General features: G+C 36.7%; 1 protein-coding gene across 2 annotated transcripts in view; it reads left to right on the forward strand.

Moving 5' to 3' along the window:
* Nucleotides 1–11,251, forward strand: part of PLCB1 (phospholipase C beta 1) — a 745,127-nt gene extending 733,876 nt beyond the window's left edge. The window contains exon 33 of one of the 2 annotated variants that reach the window (XM_019017473.4): nt 7,968–8,091. Coding sequence is in view for 1 of the 2 variants with exons in the window: in XM_019017472.4 (XP_018873017.3) it covers nt 7,968–8,195 (228 nt within the window). In the remaining variant the exon portion in view is untranslated. Of the gene's footprint in view, nt 1–7,967 lie in introns of both variants that reach the window. The other variant, XM_019017472.4, reaches the window with a different exon arrangement.
* The last annotated feature ends 14,585 nt before the right edge of the window (nt 11,252–25,836 follow it).

The raw sequence follows: 25,836 nt of genomic DNA on the forward strand, positions 1-25,836 counted from the left end.
ATAAAGATACTCATAATTCTAACACAGTTTATATTTTAGTGTTTCTTTTCAAAGTCATTTTGTATTCTTTAAAAAATGGCCATAGTTATTATCACAGTATGTATACAACTACAGGTAAATTTTTTCACTTATCACAAAAATATAATTATTTCTCCCTGTTTTCAACGCCATTGGTTTATATTATTTGACTACCTCATAGTTCTTTAAGTGAGAGCCTTATGATTTTTTTACAGAAACACTTAAGTTTTATTCATGTTTTTGCTGTTTCTTGGCTTGTTTGTTAGTTTTACTATTTTCCCTGATCTTTAGCAGTAAATTCCAAAATATTCTGAGCAAGATAATTACAGTACCATATTATTATTCCTGCCTCTCAAAGGCTAGGAGATATATTTTTAAAGTGTTAAAAGACCATAAGGAATTAAATTTTAAATATATGCAGCATGTATTTTACATTTCAGAATTGCTAAGCGATTAAATTTCAAATGTTCTCACCACAAAAAATGGTAAGTATTTGAGGTGATAAATATGTTAATTGGCTTTATTTAATTAATTACTCCATGTTGTACTTATAAATCACGGCATCATTCTGTACTACATAAATACATACAATTTTAAATTGTTAATTTTATTTATATATATGTGTATGTACACACACGCACACACACACAACAGATGCTCCCAGAGAAGAAAAAGAATAAAATAATCGAAAATGTCTACTGAGAAAACAAACTGAAACAAGTGATCCTATGTCTATATTTAAGGTAACATAACCATACAAAGAATATAATTACTTTCAGTGAATTTTGGCAGAGTAATATAATTGTGCATCCTTAGTAGGATATATTTGATGAATAAAAAGAACTTCAAAAAAGTCTCAAGCTTCATTTGCTTATTTTTTTTGACAGGTCATAATATTGAAACTATTTCTGGATATATTAATATAAAGCAAATAAATAAATATGCTAATGCTATCTGAAAGCAACCTTTTTAGGAGACGTATGCTTCAGTCTTTATGGGTGAAATGTCATGATGCCTGAAACATTTTCAAATGACTCAGCAAAAAATATAGAGATAGACAATACCTAATGCATATGTGGCAAAACATTGAAATTAAGGTAGTTTTCACAGGCTGGTTTTGTTTTGTTTTATTTTTTGGTTGCTTTGCCTGTACAAACAATGCTAAATCAATGCTATTTTTCCTGTACAAAAATAAATATCTTAGTGTATTCATTCTTATATGTTGGTGGTTTTGCTTCTGTGGGCCAAATTCCCAAAAATGGAGTTGCTGGGTTACAAGCCTATGTTTGCCTTCTTATAAATTTTGTCAAATTATTGCCCAATGTTTCAAAGTGTCAGTTTCTCAGAATGTTATTGCTTCTTTAAAAGAAATTTCTTTTAAATTTAATGAATTAAATTAAATTAATCAATATAATAAATGTCCCTTGAAAAGGTATTGTGCTATTGCATTTCTCTAATTGTTAACGAGCTGCTTTCATCTATATTTCAAATATATATATAGTTGTATTGTATATATATTCTTTATATTTTATTTCTTTTCCTATGAATTGCTTTATGCTCATTTTTCAGAGAAATGGATTATTTTCATCTAGATAAAGATATCTATATTTTTCTTTCTTATGTTTTTCTGTCTTGCTTAAAATGGTCTCTGTACCCCATGATTATACAATTATTCACAATCACAATTATACTTTTGGCACATTCTCCTAGACAGAAGCAAATAACAAGCAAATAAGAATCCTAAGATTGTTATTGGCTTCATATTTTATATTATAAAGTGGTATATATACTATACATAGTATATATATTATAAATAATATAAATATTAATATATGTAATACATTATATTAATTTATTATATTTATATTATAAAATATTTATATTATAACATATAAAATATTTTTATATATCAATATAATATATTAATATTTATATTATAAAATACATTGGCCTTATATTTTATATTAAGATCTTTCATACACTTCATTGGGCAAAATGACCTGCGTTGGACTCTGGAATTCCAAATTTTGAAAACCTTGCAAATATCTGTCTGCACATTATCCAGCTGCATATTTTTTTTTAAAGTTTTCTCAATTCTTCTTTGTTATTCCACTGTGGCTTATTGTTCTCTGGTTTCAATTTGTTTCCTTAGGAAATTGGTTTGATTGTCTCTGATTCATAACTCAGTAACCTGTCTTTTATTTATGCCACATTTATGTTATACTGGGTTTTGTTTGCTTGTTTTCTGATTGTAAGCTAACCTTCAAGAGTAACTTTGCTTGCTCCTTGGCCTTCACTTATGTTTTTTTTATCTAAAAGCTTTCCTTAACTAGATCAAATCTCTGGCTTTTTTAAAGACAGAAGAAACGAATGTCAGAGTCAGAAAAGCATCCCCAGTACAAAAATCTTTGACAACACAGGAAGAATTGAATACATTTGAACTTGACCGTATTGCCTTTTCCTGCTTAACTACCCAGAGTTCACAAAAATGACTAGTGGGCAATGTCTTTTGAAAATCAAGTTAACTGAGAAATTTAGAATTTGAGCCTGACTAGTCAAATTAAAGAACTGGGCCTATAATAAAACAAACTCTGACAACACTCTTCTTTATTAATATCTGAGTATAATAATAACAACTCATCTTAAATTTAGAGGTTAAATTCAATCATGTTCTTTCCTCTTTCTTGTTCATTTTCCAAAAAGAGGTCTGATGAACTTAAGATTAAACAAACTCAAGTTTGACAATGTTATGCTAGAAAGGCTCCAAGGCATAGCCTACAAAATCACATTTGTCTTGAAAATCTATCTGTCCTGTGGTGATTTTTTTTCCAAGAATATGCTTTGAGGCCACAGCAATGAAAGGATGGGGCCAGCTGAGTTAGCTTATGAGTATTTTATGGGGCCAGGCCACATAATGAGACTACTTTCTGTTCCCCTCACTCAAAGTTATAGCCATAATACTGCTGCCTAACAACTAACCGTAAAAATCAGTCACAAAACAAGCATTTGCTAAGTTGATGAGTCTATGAACTGGTTCTGGTCTGGACCAGGCTCACCTGATCTCAGTAGGCTGGTTCATGCCTGTGTTTAGCTGGTGGTTAGCTAGGGGTGAGCTGGTTTAGAATAGCTTCACTTTTATATCTGATAGTCAATTGAAGTGATGGAAAAAGTATAATAACTGGGCCATGTGTCTCCTCTTCTGGCAAGCTAGGCTGAGCTTGTTCACATGATGGCTGAGTAAACTTCTAACTGTGAGAGCAGAAGCACACGAGGCCTTGTGACGTCTGGACTCAGAACAGCACATACTTTTGACACATTCTCCTAGACAGAACCAAATAACAAGGCCTCCCCAGATTCAAGAAGATGAGAAATACACTCCGTTGTTTGCTGGGATGGGATGAGCTGCAAAGTCACACCACAAAGGTTATGATTACAAGGAGGGGTGAAGAATTACTGCCATTTGCACGACCAATCTACCGTTCCCACCTAACACACTGTTTCACTTGCACAGAATAGAAATTCAACACATATTAGAGTACAAAACCCAGAATATGGCAATTAGATAGTATGATGCTGAACCTCAGAACAGAGGCAATCAAAAGGAAGCCCTGGTGGTCTGTGGAGGACCATCTAAGCCTAGGATTATGGGGAAGGAAAATTAGGAAGAATCTAAACTGGAATTCCACAGTTGGACCTAACTTCGGGAGTCCCCTGGTTAAAGCCAGATTTAAATCTGCTAGGGGAAAGGTTATAAATTCTCCATGAGCCCAGTGGGGCTGATGAATGTGATTTGAATTGATTGCCAACAATAAAAACTCAGGCTCTTACATGAAGATGTGGATTTCTGACTTCAATTTTTAATCTGACAAGCATCAGCTAGAACTGAGTTGTTTGTACTCCCTTTAGACAGGGCCTGTCATCTCTAGCTCTTCAGAAACCCCATAACCCCCTCTTTCTTGCACATAGCCTGCTACTTATTTACATGACTTGCCTGGCCCCTGTAACATCTGAGTTTGCAACCCTTGGGCTGGAATAGCTCTAGACCCCTGATGGATGGGGCTTTGTTGGAATGGAGCCAGAATTACCCTGTATTCTTTTCATATTTTCTTACAATGAACAAGTATTTAGTTTATAAGAAGAAAAAGCAAAAGCTGTAACTTGGAATGTAATAAATACAATTTTGAAATTAGTTCATTAATAATTGTATGGCTTTTTAAAAAGAGTGAAATATATGGCACTTAATATGTCATGAAGCAGTGACTTAGTTTAGAATATAATAAAATCTACTACTATCCCATGATGAAAGTCTACTACAGTTATAACTTAGCCACAACTGGGTCAATTATTATAAATTATTAAAAATCATTATCAAAATTAAATTACTGAAATGTAGGTTTTTCTTAGAATTAAATTATTAAAAATGTTAAAAAGCATTGGTTTAGGTATTTGACATTTTCTTGTATTTTACTTCTTTTGTTAATAATTAAAGAAATAGTACTTATCAAGCACTATGGGGTCTTGTCCACCAATGAGCGTTAACCTGAGAGAAATTATCTGCTAGGTCAGGTACAATATATCCATAGCTGAAGGTCCCCCAGTTCAACCTATAAGAGAATAGCAATCTGTTGTTTTCTTAAAACAGGGTCACTTGCTTTTCTTCCTTCCCTATCTTCCTTGGAAACACATGTGTTAGTGAATTAAAATTGAGGTGAATTGATGATGAGGTCTGAATGTAGTAAATGGAAGCTGTCAAACAACAGGCTAAGATTTCATTCATGCAAAAGAGTATGACATTGTAAAAGCCCCACTTCCTTCTAAATTGTTGGAACAGCAGGGAAAGAACTGGCAATTGTCTTCTTCCTGTTTGATGCTCCAGTGACTCGTATGTGCCAACATGGAGAGTAGGGCCCTGTACAAGGTGCTCCATCATAGCCACATGAGTCCAGGGCCCTGAGCGCCCCCTCACAGCGTGTTTCCTCCTCGGCTTATAAGAATTTATATGCTAGCAAATAGATTCATAAATACCCCACATTTTATATTTGGGGAGAATAGTTGACTTTCAATTCTCAGCCTAAGCCATTTTTACCAGATACCATTTTTATTTTATTTTTTCATTTTCTATTTTTATTTATTTTTATTTTTCTTTGATATTTAAATAATTTTTATAAATTTTTTAAAATTTCAACTTTTAGATTCAGAAGGTACATGTACAGGTTTGTTACATGAGTATATTGTGTGTTGCTGAGGTTTGGGATACGAATGATCCTGTCACAAAAATAATAAACATAGTACCCAGCAATTAGTTTTTCAAGCCTTGTCCCCGACTCCCTCTCCCCACTTTATTAGTCCCCAGTGTCCATCATTGCCATATTTATGTCCATGAATACCCAATGTTTAGCTCCCACTTATAAGTGAGAATGTGTGGTATTTGGTTTTCTGTTCCTACATTAATTTGCTTAGGATAATGGCATCCAGCTGCATCCATGTTGCTGCAAAGGACATGATTTCATTCTTTTTATGGCTGCCTACTATTCCACGTTATGAGTACCATATTTTCTTTATCCAGTCCACCATTAATGGGCACCTAGGTTGATTTAATGTCTTTGCTATTGTGAATAGTGCTATGATAAACATACAAGTGCATGTCACACACCTTTTGATGTGAAAAAAAAAAGTCATTTAAACTAGATCCATAATCTATTATCTGAGATTCTTGGGGCCTGTTCTTTTTCAGAATTTTAACTTCTCTGATTTTAGAAAGGCAATGTGATGCATATACCATGAGCATAACACTCCAGGGAGACCTGAGTAATCCTCAAAATCAAACAAATTAATATGTCTGCAGTTAAGTTCATGAATAGTCATATGACAGGGCATACATGAAATTATACATATTTCATGTATCAGTATCATCCCAATATCAGTTCATGTCAATGAATCTGCCACAAATTTGCAAGAAAAAGAAAAAGAAAAAAAGGAAACTTCTGGATTTCAGAACTTTGGGATAGATAAGGCATTACTTAATATAAATTAAATAATTTAGTATTGGCAAAATTTATCTGTCACAGAAGTGAGAGTGAAAGGAGTTGAACTGAAGAGGATGTTCCCAAGCTGCTGACACTGTCTAGAAGGAGGCTAACACTCAGGAAGACAGATGTCCTGGAGATTGACTTCACCCTGGCATTCCAGGGATCAGAACAAGCCCCAGAGGCTGCCCTGAAAGCTGCAGATGGAGGATGCACAGCCAGGATCAAGACAAAAAGTAGAACTGGGGGCTGAGAGTAGAACCCAGACAGGGAGCTATCAGAGTGGCCAAAGCAGATTAACCACCTTGGCATCCCCCAAGAGCTATTGAGAAACGCAGGAGCTCGGGCCCCACTCAGGCCTCCTGAGTCAGAATCAAGATCAAATTCCAGATGATTTGTGTGCACCTTAAAGTTTGGAAAGCAGGGGGAAAAATCCAGGTTTTAAGGCCATGTCTTAAAAATTTCCTCCAAGCTAATAAGGAGGTGTGGGGGAAGCATTTAACCTTGCATGGTGTTTCAAGGATTATTCTCCCTGCTCACCAGTTGATAAGCAGAGATAATTTTCTTTAAAATTCAAGGTTTTCTCTTGGACTCAGCACAGCACAGCTCCCTACCAGACAACTGTCCCTGTTGCCCCCGTTCTCTCCCTGTCTACCGGAGAATCCCAGCTTTTATACTATTTTATGACTAAGACATCCACGTAAGTCTCCATTTGAAGAAAGGCTTCCAGGACTTTAAAACATCTGAAAATTCTCCAGGGCATAAAATAGACACATTAAGAGACAGTTTAAAGAGTAGCTAAAATAGTTTACAAGGCAAATAAAAATTAGAATGAAAAATGAATCAAAATAAAGTGGTGGCAAAATAAGTCAAAATAAAAGTTCAAGTTGGTTACACGAGTTTGTTTACTCTGTGAAAATGTATCAAGCTGCTCCTTAGACCCCAGCATTGGCTTCCCGGCCTCTGACTAAAGCTGCACATCTCAAAGTCCACTCCACACTGCTCTGTCTACTCTACTCAGCTTCTTAGCTTCCCCCAGCCAGGTTCATGGCTGACCTTGGAACGCTCACCTATCAATATTTCTCAACCCTTAAATGTAAGAACCTCAGATCATTTTATATTATTTCTGACACATTTTTCTATTTTTCTTTCTTTCTTTTCCTCTTTTTCTTTTTCTTTTTTTTTTGGTTTTGAGATGGAGTCTCACTCTCACCCAGACTGGAGTGCACTGGTGCGATCTCAGCTCACCACAACCACTGCCTCCTGGGTTCAAGCGATTCTCCTGCCCCAGCCTCCCAAGTAGGTGGGATCACAGGTGCACGCCACCATACCTAGCTAATTTTTGTATCTTAGTAGAGATGGAGTTTCACCATGTTGGCCAGGCTGGTCTTAAACTCCTGACCTCAAGCAATCCACCTGCTTCAACCTCCCAAAGTGCTGGGATCACAGCCGCACACCACCATACCCAGCTCATTTTTGTATTTTAGTAGAGACAGAGTTTCACCCCACGCTGGTCTTAAACTCCTGACCTCAAGCAATCAACCTGCCTCAACCTCAACCTCCCAAAGTGCTGGGATTACAGGTGTGAGCCACCACGCCCAGACTCTTACACCTTTTTCAAAAGACCCGTGTGTGTGTGTGTGTGTGTGTGTGTGTGTGTGCATTTGTAGATACCGCTATTCATCTTATTCTGAGTCTTTAGCCTTATTGTGCCACACATAACTTGAAGTTGACTTTCAGCTACAGACAAATGATGTGTCCAACTAAACTTTGTTACATCTCCTCTATAGGTGACCAGTGAATGATATTTTAAGTTAATGTATTCATCAGCCCCTTTTGTATATCTCTTTCAGAGAGTTTCTATGGGAGTGGGTATAGAAACATAAACAACTTCAAGTCATCTCCCCTCTTGATGTCTCTCAGCTGCAGGTGGAGCTGGAGCAAGAATACCAAGACAAATTCAAAAGACTGCCCCTCGAGATTTTGGAATTCGTGCAGGAAGCCATGAAAGGAAAGATCAGTGAAGACAGCAATCACGGTTCTGCCCCTCTCTCCCTGTCCTCAGACCCTGGAAAAGTGAACCACAAGACTCCCTCCAGTGAGGAGCTGGGAGGAGACATCCCAGGAAAAGAATTTGATACTCCTCTGTGAATGCTCCTGCCAGGCCTTCAGAAATTGCATGGCCACTCCAGCGTCATCGGACTCTCTCTTATTACAAAGATCACTGCCCAGGACCATCTTCCCGAGAAGCATCCCTTAGCCTAAAATCCACACCAAAGGGAGAGTTCCAGAGGAATCCATGAAGAATTCCCATGCCCAGGCTCCATGTGTCATGTGGAAACCTCCGCAGGTCTGCTAGTGAAGAATGCATGTATGTGAGATTTTTGTTTTCTTTCCAATAGCAAATTCAAAGCAAGCAACTTGCAGGCTCCATGGAACTTTTAATGAAGGACAGTGTCTTCTTTGAAGAAAATCCAGCTCATGTTTTTATTCGAAGCTCTGGTGTAAAATATTTCAAAGTCATAGAAATAGTTTGAGAAATGCATAGCATTATTTAACACTATTGAACAGCCGACTTTGAGCATTGTTTTTTCTAACTGCCCCTCAACTACCATTATCTTCAAGTCAATATGCATATTACATTTTCATCCTTTGCTTTGCAAGCACTGGTGGCTTGCAGTTTGCTAATTTATTTATCATAGAGTCATCAATGTATTTGTTGCTGACATGGTTTTATTAGATACTGTAGTGATTCAAATAAGTTTGTTTTCTATTTGAAAAAAAAAAATCACTTGATTGTATCCTTGCCCAGTGAAGCCATCCTAAGACTTAGCAATATGGATTGTACATTTGGCTGCATCAGCAAGTCGGCCGCACACTTCCAGACAGTGTGCTGTTTGAATTGACTATTTGCACTCAAAGTCTGGGTATTCATTGGTTATTGGCCTGAAATGATCAAATAACTACAAATGGTCTGTTGAATAAAAATAGTTGAGCTGATACATGTTAAGCAGATATTCAATCAGAATGAACAGGTTCCAGTGGTTATTTTGCTGTTTGACATTTTTTATGGTTCATTTATTTTTAATATAGAGAGGAAGATTGAATATTTATCTAGAGAATACAAAGACCCACATGTAAATGATAGGTATTATCTCCATGTATATATGTACCCACTTAGTCATGTAAGTGCATATACACATACACACACATGAGTGTAGATATGTGTTTATTAATTGACAGTGACCCAAATCTCTTCCACAAGACTTAAAACCAAATTCAGGGACAAATGGATAGAGAAGAAAAGGGTCAAACATCTAGATTACATGGATGTTAAATTATATGGAGACGCTAAGAAATAATTGATGGAGCCATTGATGCAAACTGAAGTAGATTTAGAACTTATTATATGAATTTGATTTATATTTTGCAAGATCAAAAATTAGATGTTAAGTATCAGATTTTAAGCTTGTTTTAATGGTCAAAAAATTAGGACAGAAATATGGACATTTATTAGCATCTTCCATAATTTTTAAGTCTGACACATTTCTATTTTATTCTAACATAAAAAAACTTCCATTATATATTTACTAAGTATATTTAATTCACTTAACTGTGTCTTTATAAGTTCCTATTTTAGATGGCATAAGAGAAACAAATTATATCAAGGTAAAACTGATCAAAAGCATAATTGAAAGTTCTGAAAAAAGAAAAATAATAATATGTAGAAAAATGTAACTTAGAGAGTAACACATGAACATTGAAGTTAAAACCCAGAAGCCAGATGCTCACAGTTTTATTTTACTTTAAAATAAACCTGTCTGATTGTAGCTTTGCAAAATATCTTAAAACGCAAAAACGAGTTGTGTCCTGAAAATTGTTTCAAGAATTTAATATTTTTATGAAAATTATTTTATTTAACTTTAAGCAATAACTAGAGATTACAATTAAATTTTAATCAAAATGAAGGCTTAGTTCAAACATAAGGAAACAGTGTTTGATTAAAAAAAAAACACATCTAGTAAGACGTAAGGGGAAAATCACATCCTCTTTGGAGATGATTATATTTTGATCTGAAGGGTTTGGGGTGTTCATTAGACACTTAATAAAACTTAACTTCCACTGAAAAAGAAATCTTTTGTAAATCATTCTACTTTTTCACTTTGAAAGAAAGGCATTAATCATAAAGAAGCAAGAATGGTCAAAATCGAATGCTGCATTTTTATAAACAAAATTACAGACTGTCTGAAATTGAAGAAGAATGAACTAATAATAGCATTCATAACCAAACACAATGGTGATTATTGCAGAACATTGTATCACATTTTAGTCCAGAGACAGAATAAAGTTGAATAACCTTGACTTACACAAAACCGTTTTGGTAGTTGGATTTCATTATCTTAGTGAATTTAGTCATTTTACAATATGTTTGTATTTGGCCATTTACTGTAATCACATTTTTATATCTGTACAATGACACTTTTTGCAGTTGTGGGGTAGTGTGTAACACTGTCCATCTTGCATCATTGAAACTACTACAATGATACTATCATTTAATAATATTAATATTACTTGAAATAGACTAAGATAAAGAAAAGGGGTCTGTATGATGTGCAGTTTTGTGCCTTTATGTATTTGCCTTGTTCTTTGTCGAATGTGTGAAATTCTGTACTGTGGTTTTTCCTATAATAGAAAGTAGAGCTGTGTATTAAATTAGACTGTGTCTCTCTGATACCTTTACACTACTGAGAATAGCATGGTTTTGGCCATGTAAACCAATTTTCAAAGTTCTAATGACATGCCATGTGTTTTTGGTTTTTTATATTTCATTTTAAAATTTGAGTATCACCATACATTAATTAATACTCCTGTAGTAGATAAGCTGTCATTAAGTAATTCCAAAAAAAAGGGCCATTGCTTGCATTACTTTGAATTTAATGTTGCGCTTGTGCACTGTGTTAATATTGTTTGTGATGGATTGGACGTTGTAACTCTTGCCTTTTAAGAAGAAAAAAAAGATAGGACAAAGTATTTGAAGCTCTTAAAATGTACATATTTTGGTTCTTCTATCTCAAATTATTTAAAATGCATAATTCACATTTTTGTAATAATTCTATGCAATCTTGTGGCATGATGTTTCTTCCACTTGTAATTTTATGTGCTTTCATCACAAATCCAAAGGAAACAATAAAAATTTCTTAACACAACCCAGCTGTTATTTCTTGGTGTCAGAGTCAACCTTCTTTTGACAGGGAAAGTGGTGGGAGCGGGCATAATGCCAGTCTTTAAGGCCATCATGCCTACCCTGACAGGGCACATCCATGCCTGTAAAGGATATTGGGATGCTGCAATGTGTGTGCCAGAGGACACAGTTGTCATTGCTATCATTTCACCACCCTCCATCCAGGAGTGGAATTACACTTGCCATTGTTTCCATAATGGAGACCCTCTCTTCCTTTCTCTCTTCCTTCCTTTCTCCCTGTCTTCCTTGACCAAAGTTAAGCAAAGCAAAACAGTCAAAAGTTTTTTGACAAATAGTTGCAGTGACAAGAACTGACAGAGCACTTGATGTAAATTTTCTTATAAAATAGATTTTAAAAGTGTTTACAATATTGATAGGATAAGAAATGTATGTGTGAGTTTTATGTAAATGTTCCAGAGGCACCCCAAATGCAGTGTATTAGTTACTTATTTCTGTGTTACAAATGGCTCTAAAATCTAGGGGCTTAAAACAATCAGAATTATCTCTTATCTCTTAGCTTTTCAAAAAAAAATGTGTGGGTACATAGTAGGTATATATATTTATAGGGTACATGAGAGAGAGATGTTGATACAGGCATAAAATGTGTAATAATTACATTAGGGTAAATGGGGTATCCATCACCTCAAGCATTTATCCTTTCCTTGTGTTAGAAACAATCCAATTATACTCTTCTAATTATTTTTAAATGCACAATAAGTTAATTGACTGTACTCACCCTGTTGTGCTATCAAACACTAGATCTTATTCATTCTATCTAACTACATTTTTGCTCGTATTAATCATCCTCACTCCCTCTTTTCCCCAGCTACCCTTCCCAGCCTCTGGTAACCATCCTTCCACTCTCTATCTTCATGAGTTCAGCTATTTTAATTTTTATATCTTATAAATAAGTAGGACATGTGACGTTCGTCTTTCTGTGCCTGGCTTATTTCACTTACCATAATGACCTCCGGTTCCATCTACGTTGTTGCGAATGACAGGATCTCATTTTTAATGGCTTAATCGTACTCCATTGTATATATGTTATCACGTTTCCTTTATCCATTCATCTGTTGATGGACACTTAGGTTACTTTCAAATCTTGGCTATGGTAAACAGTGCTGCAACAAACATGGTAGTGCAGATATCTCTTCAATGTACTAATTTCTTTTCTTTTGTATATGCCTAGAAATGGGATTGCTGGATCATATGGTAGCTCTACTTTTAGTTTCCCGATGAATCTCCTAACTGTTCTCCATAGTGCTTGCACTAATTTACATTCCCACCAATAGTGTACAAGGCTTCCCTTTTCTCCTCATTCTCATCAGCATTTATTTTTCTCTGGCTTTTGGATAAAAGCCATTTTAACTGGGATAAGATGATATCTCATTGTAGTTTGATTTGCATTTTTCTGATAATCAATGATGTAGAGTGTACCTGTTTGCCATTTGTATGTCATCTTTTGAAAAAATGTCTATTCAGATCTTTTGCTCATTTTTAAATTGGATGGATTTCTTTTCTATAGAATTGTTTGAGCTACTTATATATTCTGCTTATTAATCCCTTGGGAGCTGGGAAGTCTTAAAATGTTTTCTCCCATTCTGTGGATTGTCTCTTCACTTTGTTGATTGTTTCCTTTTCTGTGTAGAAGATTTTTAATCTGTGTGATCCCACTTGTCTATTTTTCCCCCAGTTGCCTGCACTTGTGGGGTATTCCTTAAGAAATCTTTGTCCACTTCAATGTCCTGGAGAGTTTCCCCAATATTTTATCTTGGTAGTTTCATAGTTTCATAGTTTCAGGTCTTACATTTAAGTCTTTAGTCCATTTTGATTTGATGTTTGTATATGATGAGAGATAGAGGTCAAGTTTTATTCTTCTGTATATGGATATACAGTTTTCCCAGCACCATTTATTGAAGAGACTGTCCTTTCTCCAACATATGTTCTTGGCACCTTTGTTGAAAATGAGCTCACTGTGGATGTAGTGATTTATTTCTGGGTTCTCTACTCTGTTCCATTGGTCAATGTGTCTGTTTCTATGCCAGCACCATGCTGTTTGGGTTACTATAGCTCTGTAGTATAATTTGAAGTCAAATAATGTGGCCTCCCCAGTTTTGTTCTTTTTGCTCATGACAGCTTTGGCTATTCTGGGCCTTTTGTGGTTCCACATAAATTTTAGGATTTTTTTTTTCTATTTCTGTGAAGAATGTCATTGGTATTTTGACAGGGATTGCACTGAATCTGTAGATTGCTTTGGGTGATATGGACATTTTAACAGTATTGATTCTTCCAATCCATGAACACGCAATATCGTTCCTTTTTCTTGTATCCTCTTCAATTTCTTGCATCAATGTTTTGTAGTTTTTATTGTACAGATCTTTCAGTTCTTTGGTTTAAATTTATTCCTAAGTATTTTACTGGTAGCTATTATAAATGGGATTATCTTCTCGATATCTTCTTCAGATTGTTCACTGCTGGTATATAGAAATGCTATTATTTTTTGTATGTTAACTTTATATCCTGCAACTTTACTGAATTTATTTCTCAGTTCTAATAATTTTTGATGGAGTCTTAGCTTTTTACAAATACAAGATTATATCATCTGCAAACAAGGATAATTTGATTTTTCCTTTCCAATTTGGATGCCATTTATTTCCTTCTCTTGTCTGATTGTTCTAGCTAAGACTTAAAGTACTATGTTCAACAACAGCGGTGAAAGTGGGCATCCTTCTCTTGTTCCAGATCTTAGAGGAACGACTTACCATTTTTTTCAATTCAGTGTGATACTAGCTCTAGGTTTGTCATATATGGCTTTTCCTTCTGTGTCCAGTTTTGTTAGGGCTTTTATCACAAAGTGATGCTGAATTTTATCAAATGTTATCTCACAGCTTTTTTAAGTCAGGAATTCAGAGAGGGCAAAGCAGATACGGCTTGTCTCTATGATATCTGGGGCCTCAGCCAGAAGATTAGAGGTCTAGGGCTAGAATCCACTCACACATCTAGTGGTTGATGTTGTATCAAGTGGGAGCCTAGCTGGGGCTCTGGGGTGGAATACTTGCTCATGCCCTTTCTATGGAGAAGCCTGGGCCTGGGCTTTTTCACAATATGGTACCTGGATTCCAAGGAAGAGCCTCCTGAGAGAGTCAGACAGAAACCATCAACATTTTTATAACCAAGCCTCAAAGTTACATACATCACTTATGCCAGACTCTATTCATTGGTGCTATCACAAGCCCCTTCCCAGATTCAAGGTGCAGTAACAAACACAGACCCCATCTTACCTGGGGAACACAGTTGATCATCCTGAAGAAGTACATGAGGGATGGAATGAATATATAGGCATGACCATCTTTAAAAAATATAATCTGCCACACACAGTATGCATGAAGCCGAATTTATGTTACCTTCAAAGCTGCTCCACCTCCTTTGCTTTCTACATCAGTGAACAAAACCAGTATTACAAATCACACTCCAGCCTACACAACCTTATGGACCATTCCACCTCATAGGCTTTTTAACTACCATTTCTTTCAACTGCTTCATCCATCCTTTCTCTTTCTCTTAAATCACTCCCCCAGTACACACACACAGACACACAAGTTCCTTTGGTTCCCTCCTTTCCCTGGCTAACTTCTATTTATCGTTCAGTTTATAACATAAATGTCAATTCCTCTAGGAACCCTTCTTGGATCCACCAAAGCTTCTGCCAGGCCCCTTCATCTGTTCTCCCAATGCAACCTGTAACAGTCACCCACTGCTGCATAACAAGCCACAGCAAAACTTGATGTTTGAAATAACTACCACTTACTATTGGTTGTGGGCCTATGGATGGGTAGATGGCTCTGCTGATCTGAGCTGGGCTGGGCTTATCTCAGCTGGGCTCATCTATGCCGCTACGGTAAGCTGAGAGCTATCTGGTGGCTGATCATGGCTAGGCTCATTGACATGTCAGGGGCCTTGGCTGGAACAACTGGGCTGATGTGACTCTGATTCATAGGATTTCTCATCCTCTGGGAGATAAAATGTGTATCCAATAAAATATTCTCCAACTATTAAAAAGAGTTAAATACTGATACATGCTAAAACACAGACAAATGTTTAAAACTTTATGCTAAGTGAAAGAAGCCAGATGGAAAAGGTCACATATTGTATAAATCCAGTTGTATGAAATGTATGGCTTTTTCACATGTCAGAGGCAGGATATAAAGAACACATAAAAGTGCTCAAGGTCTCTTGAAGTCTAAACTCAGAACCATGCACCATCACTTCTACCACATCCTATTGGTGAAAATAAGCCAAAAGGCCAGCCCAGATAAAGAATAAAAGGAGCCTCCAATGTCATAAGGAAAAAGATGTAGACACAGGGTTGTTACTAAGGTAATCAATCCAGCAATGCCTTATTATTTCTTCCACATAGAGAGTGCATGCCAACTCCATGTAATGTCCTTCTTACTAAATACATCCTCCATGGACACCTTTGATGTCAGATGTCATGTCTCATTTACGATGAATCTGCACACTCACCCTAATGTCATAACTTAATAAATATTGCATTTACAGTGAATAAATCCATTTGCTTATCTAGCTATTAGTGCTACATTAGAGGAAAATAAACAATTGGCTAGGTACAAAGGCTCATGCCTGTAATCCTAACACTTTGGGAGGCAGAGGTGGTTGGATTGCTTGAGCTCAAGAGTTCAAGACCAGCTTGGGAAGCATGGTGAGACCCAATATCATTTTTCCTATTTTAAATATATATTTTTTTCCCTTTCCTAAAATAGAAAAAATTAGCTGGGCATGGTGGCATGCACCTCTAGTCCCAGCTACTTGGGAAGCTGAAGTAAGAAAATCACTTGAGCCCAGAAATTCAATGCTGCAGTGAGCCATGATTGCACCACTGCACTCTAACCTGGAAGACTTAGAGCAATACCCTGTCTCAAAAACAAACAAACAACAACAACAACAAAAACAAACAAACACAAAGCAAGACCAGAAAAAGAAACAACTGATATCTCAATTATCTCAATAATAAATGTCATTAAGTCAATGCTACAATGCTATTTAGGTACTTTCTGAGTCAGCAACACTATAATAGTAAGGCTAGACTACACAGGAGCCACACTCTTTGCCTTTGACTTAGGGTACCAACTCCAAAACATGAAAGAGCTAGTAACTGATGAAACCAAATATTATTTTCTGAGAAATTGGTGAAGAAAGTGGGGCTTACCTTAGATCCTGGGGTTACCAAGCAGCCTCTTTTTGCCCATAAGAGAAAATTCAGGAGCAATTCTTGCCCCTGAACATTCATGTATTGTTAAATTGCTTCTTTGAACACTCTGGATATTGTATCTGTTTGTTTGTTTTATGTTTCTCTCTGATTCTGGATCTTTTATTCTTTTTAATATTGTATTTAATTTTTTTAGAGGCACGGTCTCTAAAAAAGGCATAGTCTCACTCTGTCACCCAGTCTGGAGTGCAGTGGTGCATTCATAGCTCACTGCAGTTTCAAACTCCTGGGCCCAAGCAATCCTCCCACATCAGCCTCCTAAGTAGCGGGGACTACAGGGGTGCACAACCTACTAATTTTTTAAATAACAACTTTATAATTCATGTTCCATAAAGTACACTGTTTTACAAAGTACACACTCCAGTGATTTTTAGTGTAATCACAGTTTCTTATTAATCATCACCCTAATTTCAGAACATTTTCATCACCCCAAAAAGAAGCCTCATACCCATAAGAAAACACTTCTCATTCCCTCCCCCAAACATTCTCTCTTCAGCGCGTGAAAACCATTAATTCTTTTTCTGTCTCTGTGGATTTGCCTATTCTGGACATTTCATACAATTGAATTTATACATTATGTGACCTTTTCCATCTGGCTTCTTTCACTTAGCATAAAGTTTTCAAGATTCATCTATCAGTATTTAACTCTTTTTAATAGTTGGAGAATATTTTGTTGGAAATATATTTTATTTATTCATTCACACCTGATGGACATTTGGGTTACTTCCATTTTTTGGTTATTATGAATAATGCTGCTATGAACATTTGCACACAAGCTTTTATGTGGAAATATGTTTTCAGCTTCTCTTGGGTATATACTTAGGAGTAGAACTGCTATGTTATATGGTAACTCTATGTTTAACCCTTTGAGGAACTGCCAAACTCTTTTCCAAAGTGGCTGTACCACTTTAAATACCCAACAATGTATGAAGCTTCCAATCTCTCACATTCTTGCTCACACTTGTTTTCTGTCTTTTTGATTATTAATATCCTAGTGGGTGTGGAATAATGTCTCACTGTGGTTTTCATTTGCATTTCTCTAGTAACTAATATGTTGTGTATCTTGACCATATGCATATCTTCAGTGGAATGTCTGTTCAAATCCTTTGCCCATTTTTAACTGGTTGAATATTTATTTTTAAATCTAGGTCTCCTTTCTTGATTTTTGGCCTCTGGTGATTTTGTGGCTGTCCATCACAAAACCTCATCTTAGGAAGGCTCTTTCAATTATTATTTCTCCGAGGCTACTGAACAGCTGTAGGTTGCATAGAAATAGTCCTGGTTGTTTTCTACGTGACTCCAGAAAGCCATTTGTCTGCTTATTGTTTTACTAAATGTCAAATATTTGTTTATTTCCCCAGACTTCTCTTTCTTCTAAAATTAGAGTACATAAAATGTCTGATAAATGTGAGTTGCATTAACTTGCATCCAGTAAATTTCTTACAGAAGAAAATATATTTATTAAGGGCAAGTGAAAGTTTGAATATTGCAATGGCGATCTTAGCCCCACAGACTTTAAAAGTTGAAGCAAATTACATAACACATTATCCAACTGATGCTGTCAAGAAATTCAATGTGTCAATAAGAAACACACCAATAACAAAGGAAAACAAATTACCAATTAAATTATGACTCCTCATCAAACATAAAGGCATTCAATACAATTTCAGGAAGGTTAAAAGCAAAAGTATATCTTAGAATCAGTGAAATATCATAATTTGCTTTCTTTTCTTTTTACTTCCAAAACTACCTGTTCTATAAGAACCTATGGTTGTACATTAATTTATTTAAAACCAATAGAAAGCACAATCTCCAGGCAGGATTGTATTCAAAGTAAAAATACCCCAAGACCAGAAAAATAGCTGGAAAGCAGAGATAAGTTTGTACTAAACTTGCTACAAAAAGTGCCCAAGTAAGACTTGATTCATAATCTACCACAGAGTCTCTTAAAATTGCTTTCATCCCCTCTTTGTCTCTCTCGTGATTGTCACTGATAAAGAAACTGCCACCAAAACCACCCTTAAAACCCAGCTTGTACAGCTCTTGCCTTTTCTCCCCTCACCCTCATCTCTGTATTTACTCTATTTTCTTGAACCATCTTTAATCTTTGCATGAATCCTTTAAGCTTTCCAATGTGAATCACTGTATTCTTTCTGAATGCTCTAGTGTTGCTTCATTCAGCCCCCCAAAGGCTCACAAATAAAGCAGGCAAAAATAGAATTATCTTTACACTGGGACAGGCTATAGCTACACCTTCGTTAACATATTTTCCAGTAATATACTGAATCAACACATATTTAATAAACACCTACTATATTCTAGGCATTGATTCTGCCATAGGCTCAGTCAGATTTAAAGTGCATGTTTCTTGGTAATAATCACTCTCAGGTAAGTATATCTTTAAGTCCACTCTCTGTGCCTCTACTCAGACTCTGTGTCTCTACCCCAACACAGTTTGACAGAAGGAAGGGTCTATTTCTCTTTTCTCACAGCTAGGCTAATGCTATGCAAGTATGCACTCTTGCATGCTCACACACACACATACAAACCCCAGATTGTGGCAGAGGGTCTTCAGCATCGAATGGTATTTACCATCTTTTTATCCTCACTTGCAATTTACACGCAGCAAAGGGCCACCCCAAGTTTTGGAACCTAGGATATAGCCCAAGAGACAGTTTATGAGTTCAAGTAGTTTATTTGGGAGATGAATTTGTACTGAAATCTCTATTAAAAATGCCAAACTAGGATTGATGCACAACACATTACAAAGTCTCTACTTTCCCCATCTTTTCATCTCCCTGTTTATTACAGTCACAGATTAAAGACCTGCCCCTAACATTTCCCTCAATTCCCAGTTGATTTATTCCATTTTCTTTCTTTCTTCTATTTTCTTTAAGTGAGGTGGGGGTGTGAGGAAAGTTATTTTGATGACTGGGTTATCACTGTGAACAAAAGTGCTCAAGCCCCCCAGTCAAACTCAAAAGGCCTTAGGTGCACCCCTCACAGTTAACTCACCAAGACATGAAGAAGCTGGGACATTTACCCACCATTTCCCATCACTCATTAGTTGAGGCTTTCTGCTCAGGCACTAGCTCCTTAACACTTCCAACTTGTGCAATTTATTAGCCAAGCATGCTCCTGTGGCAAGAAAGCATCCTCAGGCAGAAATAAAACACTCTTTAGGTGAATAGAGATTTTTCTCAGGTGATCTCTGAAGAAGGCTAAGGGCTACATCCTAACACCCAACATGTCAAGAAAGGTTGCATTCCATCTGTAAGTAACATACACGGAAGAGTTAGGTAAACTGGTTTCCATAAAGCTACCTATGCACTAGGAATTATAGATCTTTAATTGTTAAACCTCAAGGCACCCCCTTGCCCAACTCTGAGACTTACATGTGACCATAATTATAGCTTGACTCATCCTCAAATGGAAGGACCCAGGGAAGAAGCCTATGCCAGCCCTAGAATTGGGCTTGGAAACATTTGAGCCAGGAATTCTAGGGAGCTGGTTATAGTCTAAAAAGGGTATGTTGCCTCCAGTTTGGCATTAGGCCAAACAGATTTCTCCTTGTGGGGTAGACACAACCAGGCAAAGGCCAGAGTTAAGACCTCTAAAGCATGAGGCCCAAGGCAAGCACTTCTCTTGCCTGGATCCAGGACAGTATTGCTTCCAAACATAAGCAGCTGGATAATTTCAAAAATATTAAATAATATAATATTGTCCCTATCTGATATGGCTTGGATGTTTGTCCTGTCCAAATCTCATGCTGCACATGTTGAAATGTGGTTCTCAATGTTGGAGGTGGGGCCTAGTGGGAGGTCATTGAATCATGGGAGTAGATCCCTCATGAATGGTTTAGCACCATCCCTTTGGTGATAAGTGAGTTCTTGCTCAGTTAGTTCACATGAGACCTGGCTGTTGAAACATCCGAGACCTCATTTCTCTCTCTGTCTCTTGCTCCCACTCTGAACGTGTGACATGCTGGCTTTCCCTTTGGCTTCCACCATTAGTAAGAGCTCCCTGAGCCCCTCACCAGAAACTGAGCAGATGCCAGCACTATGCTTCCTGTACAGCCTGCCAAACTGTGAGCCAATTAAACCTCTTTTCTTTATCAATTGCTCAGCCTCAGGTATTTCTTTATAGCAGTGCAAGAATAAACTAATACACCATATGATCTTTCATTTACTCAAACGTCAAGTCTTTCTGTGTTTCATGTCTCAGAGAATAAAAGCAGTAAGGTGGAAAGCTGAAAGTCTGTGAATCTCTTCCTGGCATTTCTCATTTAAAAACCTGAATAATTGGAGGAATGGAAAGGATTCCAGTTATGGACAAAATGTTGAAAGAAATCATGAAACAAAATAATGTCTGCCTGATCTGAGAAAAATAAACAAAATAAACAGACATGGGGGGTGGGTATGTTAAACGTATAGATGTCAGAGGTTCTTGAGAAAGAAATTTAGTCTCTTTATGCAAAACACCAAAGAAAGAACGAGATCTCAGAGGGACCACAGTCAACCTTAGCAAATTGTACTAAGGCAGTTTCAATAAATTCCTATATTCTAGTGTGGCATGGAAACAACAGAAAAATTCCAGAATTCCCAGACAAAGCAGTAAGAACTATTGAATATAAATGGACTAGGAGGACAGCAACAATGTAGAGTGGTGGATGTCTCAGCAGAGGCCTGCATAGAAAGATGACATTGAGGACCAGTGGGTTCTCCTTCTGGCATATCTTAGCGCTATGTAAGCCTCTTGGAATTTAGCTACAACTGAAAATAAGTGAGTTTCTCTTAGCAGATGGGCACTAAAAAATGAACTATTGAGTTACATAAAAACATCCTACCAAAAGCTTCTGAATCATGAAGATAGTCATTTATACCCATTTATACCAAAATGACTGAGCTTATCCAAAATGTCCTTTAAGACCTAAAGGAATACACATGTATATGACATGAAAGATAAAAGGTTGTTCCACTGGCCAACTATGATGAAGAAAGAGCTCCCTTAGAGATTCCCATGTTGACCACTGATTTTTCTTCTCAGTGCTTGAAACCTTGCTGATAATGTTTTCTTAAATTTCCAGATTTGCCCTTCCTCTTCTTCTAAGATTTGGGCATACCTGAATATTTACCTTAATATGCTTAATGCCATACACTGTCCTTTCTATTCCAATGGCCCATTACGGCAGTCTGTGGTCCAGTATATTGGATTATCCTACTTATTATGTGCTGGATTCTAATTCTGAGGAAAGAAAGCCATTGTTTATGCTGTTTATCTTATTTACTGCCTGCCTAAGCACTGCATAATGCAAAGGGAGATTAGATAACCACATGTTAGCTATTCCAGCTGTCCGTGGCCTCTCAAATCCTCTCTGCTTTTTGAAAGTTCCTTCTTATGTCGTTCAGCACATCAACTTTATAATGGCCTCTGAGACAGCTACCATTTTCAGTTAGCTTCCTAGTTCCCAATTTTCCCAACCTATCTTCCAATTTAATGATTCTCTTTTCAGCTGTGTCTAATTTGCTGTTAAATCTGTCTGTTGAGTTGTTTGCTTTTTATTTCAGCTCTTGCATATTTTTATTTCTAGACATTTCTTTTGGCATTCTTTTAGAAGTGCTAGATCACTCTTCATAGTTTTCTGTTCCCTGAACATTATTTCTACTTGTCTTTTTTTCCTTTAAGTATAGTAAGATGTTTTATAAATGTCAGTTTCACAGGTTAGTTTCTACTGGTTCCTGCTTAAAGTGCTTTATTGTCTTGTGTGTTTAATTTTTACTGAATAGGACTTATTTTCCTTGAAAAATTATTTATGGCCATTCTCTAGGATCTAGGATGGAAGTGCCTTCTGAGAGAAAGAATTCATGTTTGTTTCTACATGGTGCCTAGGGGAGTAGCTAACCTAGATCTCTTCAGTGTTTGTTTGTCTATTTTTGATTTGGTTTTGTTTTTTAATGTCTCTAAACCACTAATGTATACAATATCTCATTTTAAGAATACAATTTCTGATCTCGCCACTGCACTCCAGCCTGGGTGACAAGGGAGACTCCATCTCAAAAAAAAAAAAAAGAATACAATTTCTTGTGAGGCCAGTTTTGCAGATACAGCCTTTTTGGGAAAACTTTTTCCCTAGCTGAGAATCAAAGAAACTTTCTTTGCAGGCCCTATCATAAAGACAGTGTTAAGATTACTTCTAATTTTTCTTTATCCTAATTTTGAATCCTTTGGGACACCTGCTTAATGGTCAAATGGCCTCTTATTAGACTTTCTGATTTAAATTAACTCAGACTTTCATATCTGTCCCATGGGGCCATCAAAATTGAAGTTCAAATTTGCCAGGATTGGTAAACAATGGCTTCAGTGCTCTACTTACCTCTCTGGATTCTAGATTTCCCTTAGAGTTTGGCCTGATAATTACATGCTATCTTGTATCTTCATTATTTTTAAAAGGTTTTGTTTTCTACTTTATCTAGTACTTTAGTCGTTGTCTCAGAAAAGTTATTGAGTTCCTACTGGATATATTTGAACATTTTTAACTATTTTTCTGAAAAATACATTCAGTGATACCCAGACCTGGCCCTGCATCTGGTTAACATGAAATGTTTACTCTTAGTCTCCTGGGAAAGTAGCCAATCAAAGTCTAAAAATGAAGTGGCTCATTTGTTGTTTGGGGACACTCCATAGCCTCACACTCATAGCAACTAGATAGAAAAATATCAGGTAGGGATGGCAAAGCCTTCTTCTATAATCTAAAGACCTTCAAGTTGTCAAATGTATGTATGATATCCTTGTAAGCTAAATTTAGCACCTAGAGCTCCAGTTTCTGTCTAAGATGTGTAAAAACTCATCTAGCCTGACAGTTCCCTATTGGCTGCACCTCTGAGAAGTCAATTATTCTCAACAATGCCAATTTTAATTTATCCACCCTAAATTACTCCCAAATTTCTATGTGTATTTTTAATAGAAGGTATAATACCAAATTTAAGCGCTAATGGCTTTCTGGACAATGATATAAAATCTGACCCTTGGTCATCAAATTGCCTGAGGAAACAGATGTTTTGATTACATTATATTTTTCACCAAGAAATAAGTATAAGATCAATTATTCTTTATTTTATCCCCAGGGCTTATAGTAGCAATGGGCCAGGCACAATTAATGACAATTAATAAAGGTTGAATAAATTAATTAACCTGTGGTAGATTGGTTGCAAAAAAAAATGGCACTAATTCTTCACAGACTTCCCGTATTTTTATAATGTGACTTTGCAGATCTTGCCATGAAGAGGCCATGTCTCTTCTCTATCCCTGAATCTGGGCTGGTCTTAAGATAGGCCTTGGCTAAGAGAGTGAGTTACTCTATTATTACAGGTCCCAGATTAGGCTTCTTCTTCTTTTTTTTTTTTTTTTTGGAATCCTGTTACCACCATGAGAACAGGCCTTTGCTAGCCTGTTGGAGGAAGAGAAACCTCATAAAGCAGAGTTAACCTCATTTTCCCAGCTGAAGGACCAAACATAAGATAGAGCCCAACCAGGAAACCAGGATCAGTTCAGCCACCTAGCCAAGCAGCAGCTGGCCGCCCAGCTGAGTGAGCCCAGCTAAGGTAGCAGAGCTGGTTCAAAGCAGCGCAACTTTCTAGCCAATCTGCAAACTTGTAAGCATTAATGAATGATTTTTTTGTTTTAGCCACTAAATTTTGGAGTGCTTCGTTTATAGCAGTAACTAACTTGCACAAAATCATTGTTACAAACCCTTCTAGGGGTATTTTAAAAGAAAGGACACCAGGTTGGGAATCAGAAGTCTTCAATTCCATTTCACTCTCTGCCATGAGTTTGTTGGTCTTGCACAAAACATGCCTTCTCTGTGCCTTAGATTTGAGATTCCTTTGAGTTCTAATCTTATTTTTCATGTGGAATCTTCCAAAATGTTTTACTCTGCATTCCTGCCATCCCTCATGATACAGTGAGAAAAGTTGATTTTTTTTGTATACTTGAGAATTTATTGAGTCTCCAAGGGATTTGCTTGCATATCAAGTATTGGAAATTCTAGAAAATTGAGCTGATGTATTCTTACTCTAAGCCTTCTCTAAAAGCATATTTTTAGAATGAATCCTTACTGGGAGCTTTCTGTGATTTGTGTTTTCTTTTGTTTTTGTTATGTTATTCTCAAAGCAGAAGTCAAACTAACAAACTCTATTAAAATAAATATCCTTGTTAATCAAGGCTTTAGTGAACTTTGTTCCTTTTCATCATTCCAAAAAGGAACACAAAACAGAGATTTAATAATGGAACAAAAATATCACTCAAAAAAGGAAAGAATCCTGGCTAACACCTTGAAACCCCGTCTCTACTAAAAATAAAAATATTAGCCGGGCGTTGTGGCGGGTGCCTGTAGTCCCAGCTACTCAGGAGGCTGAGGCAGGAGAATGGCGTGAACCTGGGAAGCGGAGCTTGCAGTGAGCCGAGATAGCGCCACTGCACTCCAGCCTGGGAGAAAGAGCGAGACTCCGTCTCAAAAAAAAAAAAAAAAGAAAGAAAGAAAGAAAGCACTCCAATATTCATCTGATTTTTACTAATTGTTTATATTGTTGGAATAGAGATAATTGTACCTCATAACCCTCAATTCTGAAAAGTATAATGGATTCATATGTAATGGACTCAAGCACACAAATTTGTGTTTATGCAAGGGGAGCCCATGTGACAATGATTCTTAGTAGTGGAGATTAGGGATCTCTTAGAGATTCTGATGTAAACTAAGAACCTTGATTCAGAAAATCACACAAATGTAAACATTCACATAGTAGACTTTTTCATGATTTTTGCCTCCTCAGCACTTTATAAACACTGTGCTTTTTTTTTTTTTTTTTTTTTTGAGATAGAGTCTCACTCTGCCGTCCAGGCTGGAGTACAGTGGCACGATCCCACCTCCCAGGTTCCAGTGATTCTCCTGCCTCAGCCTCCTGCGTAGCTGGGATTACAGGCATGCACCACCATGCCCAGCTAATTTTTGTATTTTTAGTAGAGATGGGGTTTTACCATGTTAGCCAGGCTGGTCTCGAACTCCCGACCTCAGGTGATCTGCCCACCTCGGCCTCCCAAAGTGCTGGGATTACAGGCATGAGCCACCACACCTAGCCCAAACACTTTTCTTATGTTTCAGAATTTTTTCCCCTTCTTAATCTGCATACCTCCAGAGTAGAATCTAAAAATTCACTTCCCATGGTTGCATCTATGACACAGACACATGGTCCATAATCAGCTATTCA

This window comes from Gorilla gorilla, chromosome 21 (assembly GCF_029281585.2).
Source record: "Gorilla gorilla gorilla isolate KB3781 chromosome 21, NHGRI_mGorGor1-v2.1_pri, whole genome shotgun sequence".
In the NCBI taxonomy this organism is placed as follows: domain Eukaryota; kingdom Metazoa; phylum Chordata; class Mammalia; order Primates; family Hominidae; genus Gorilla; species Gorilla gorilla.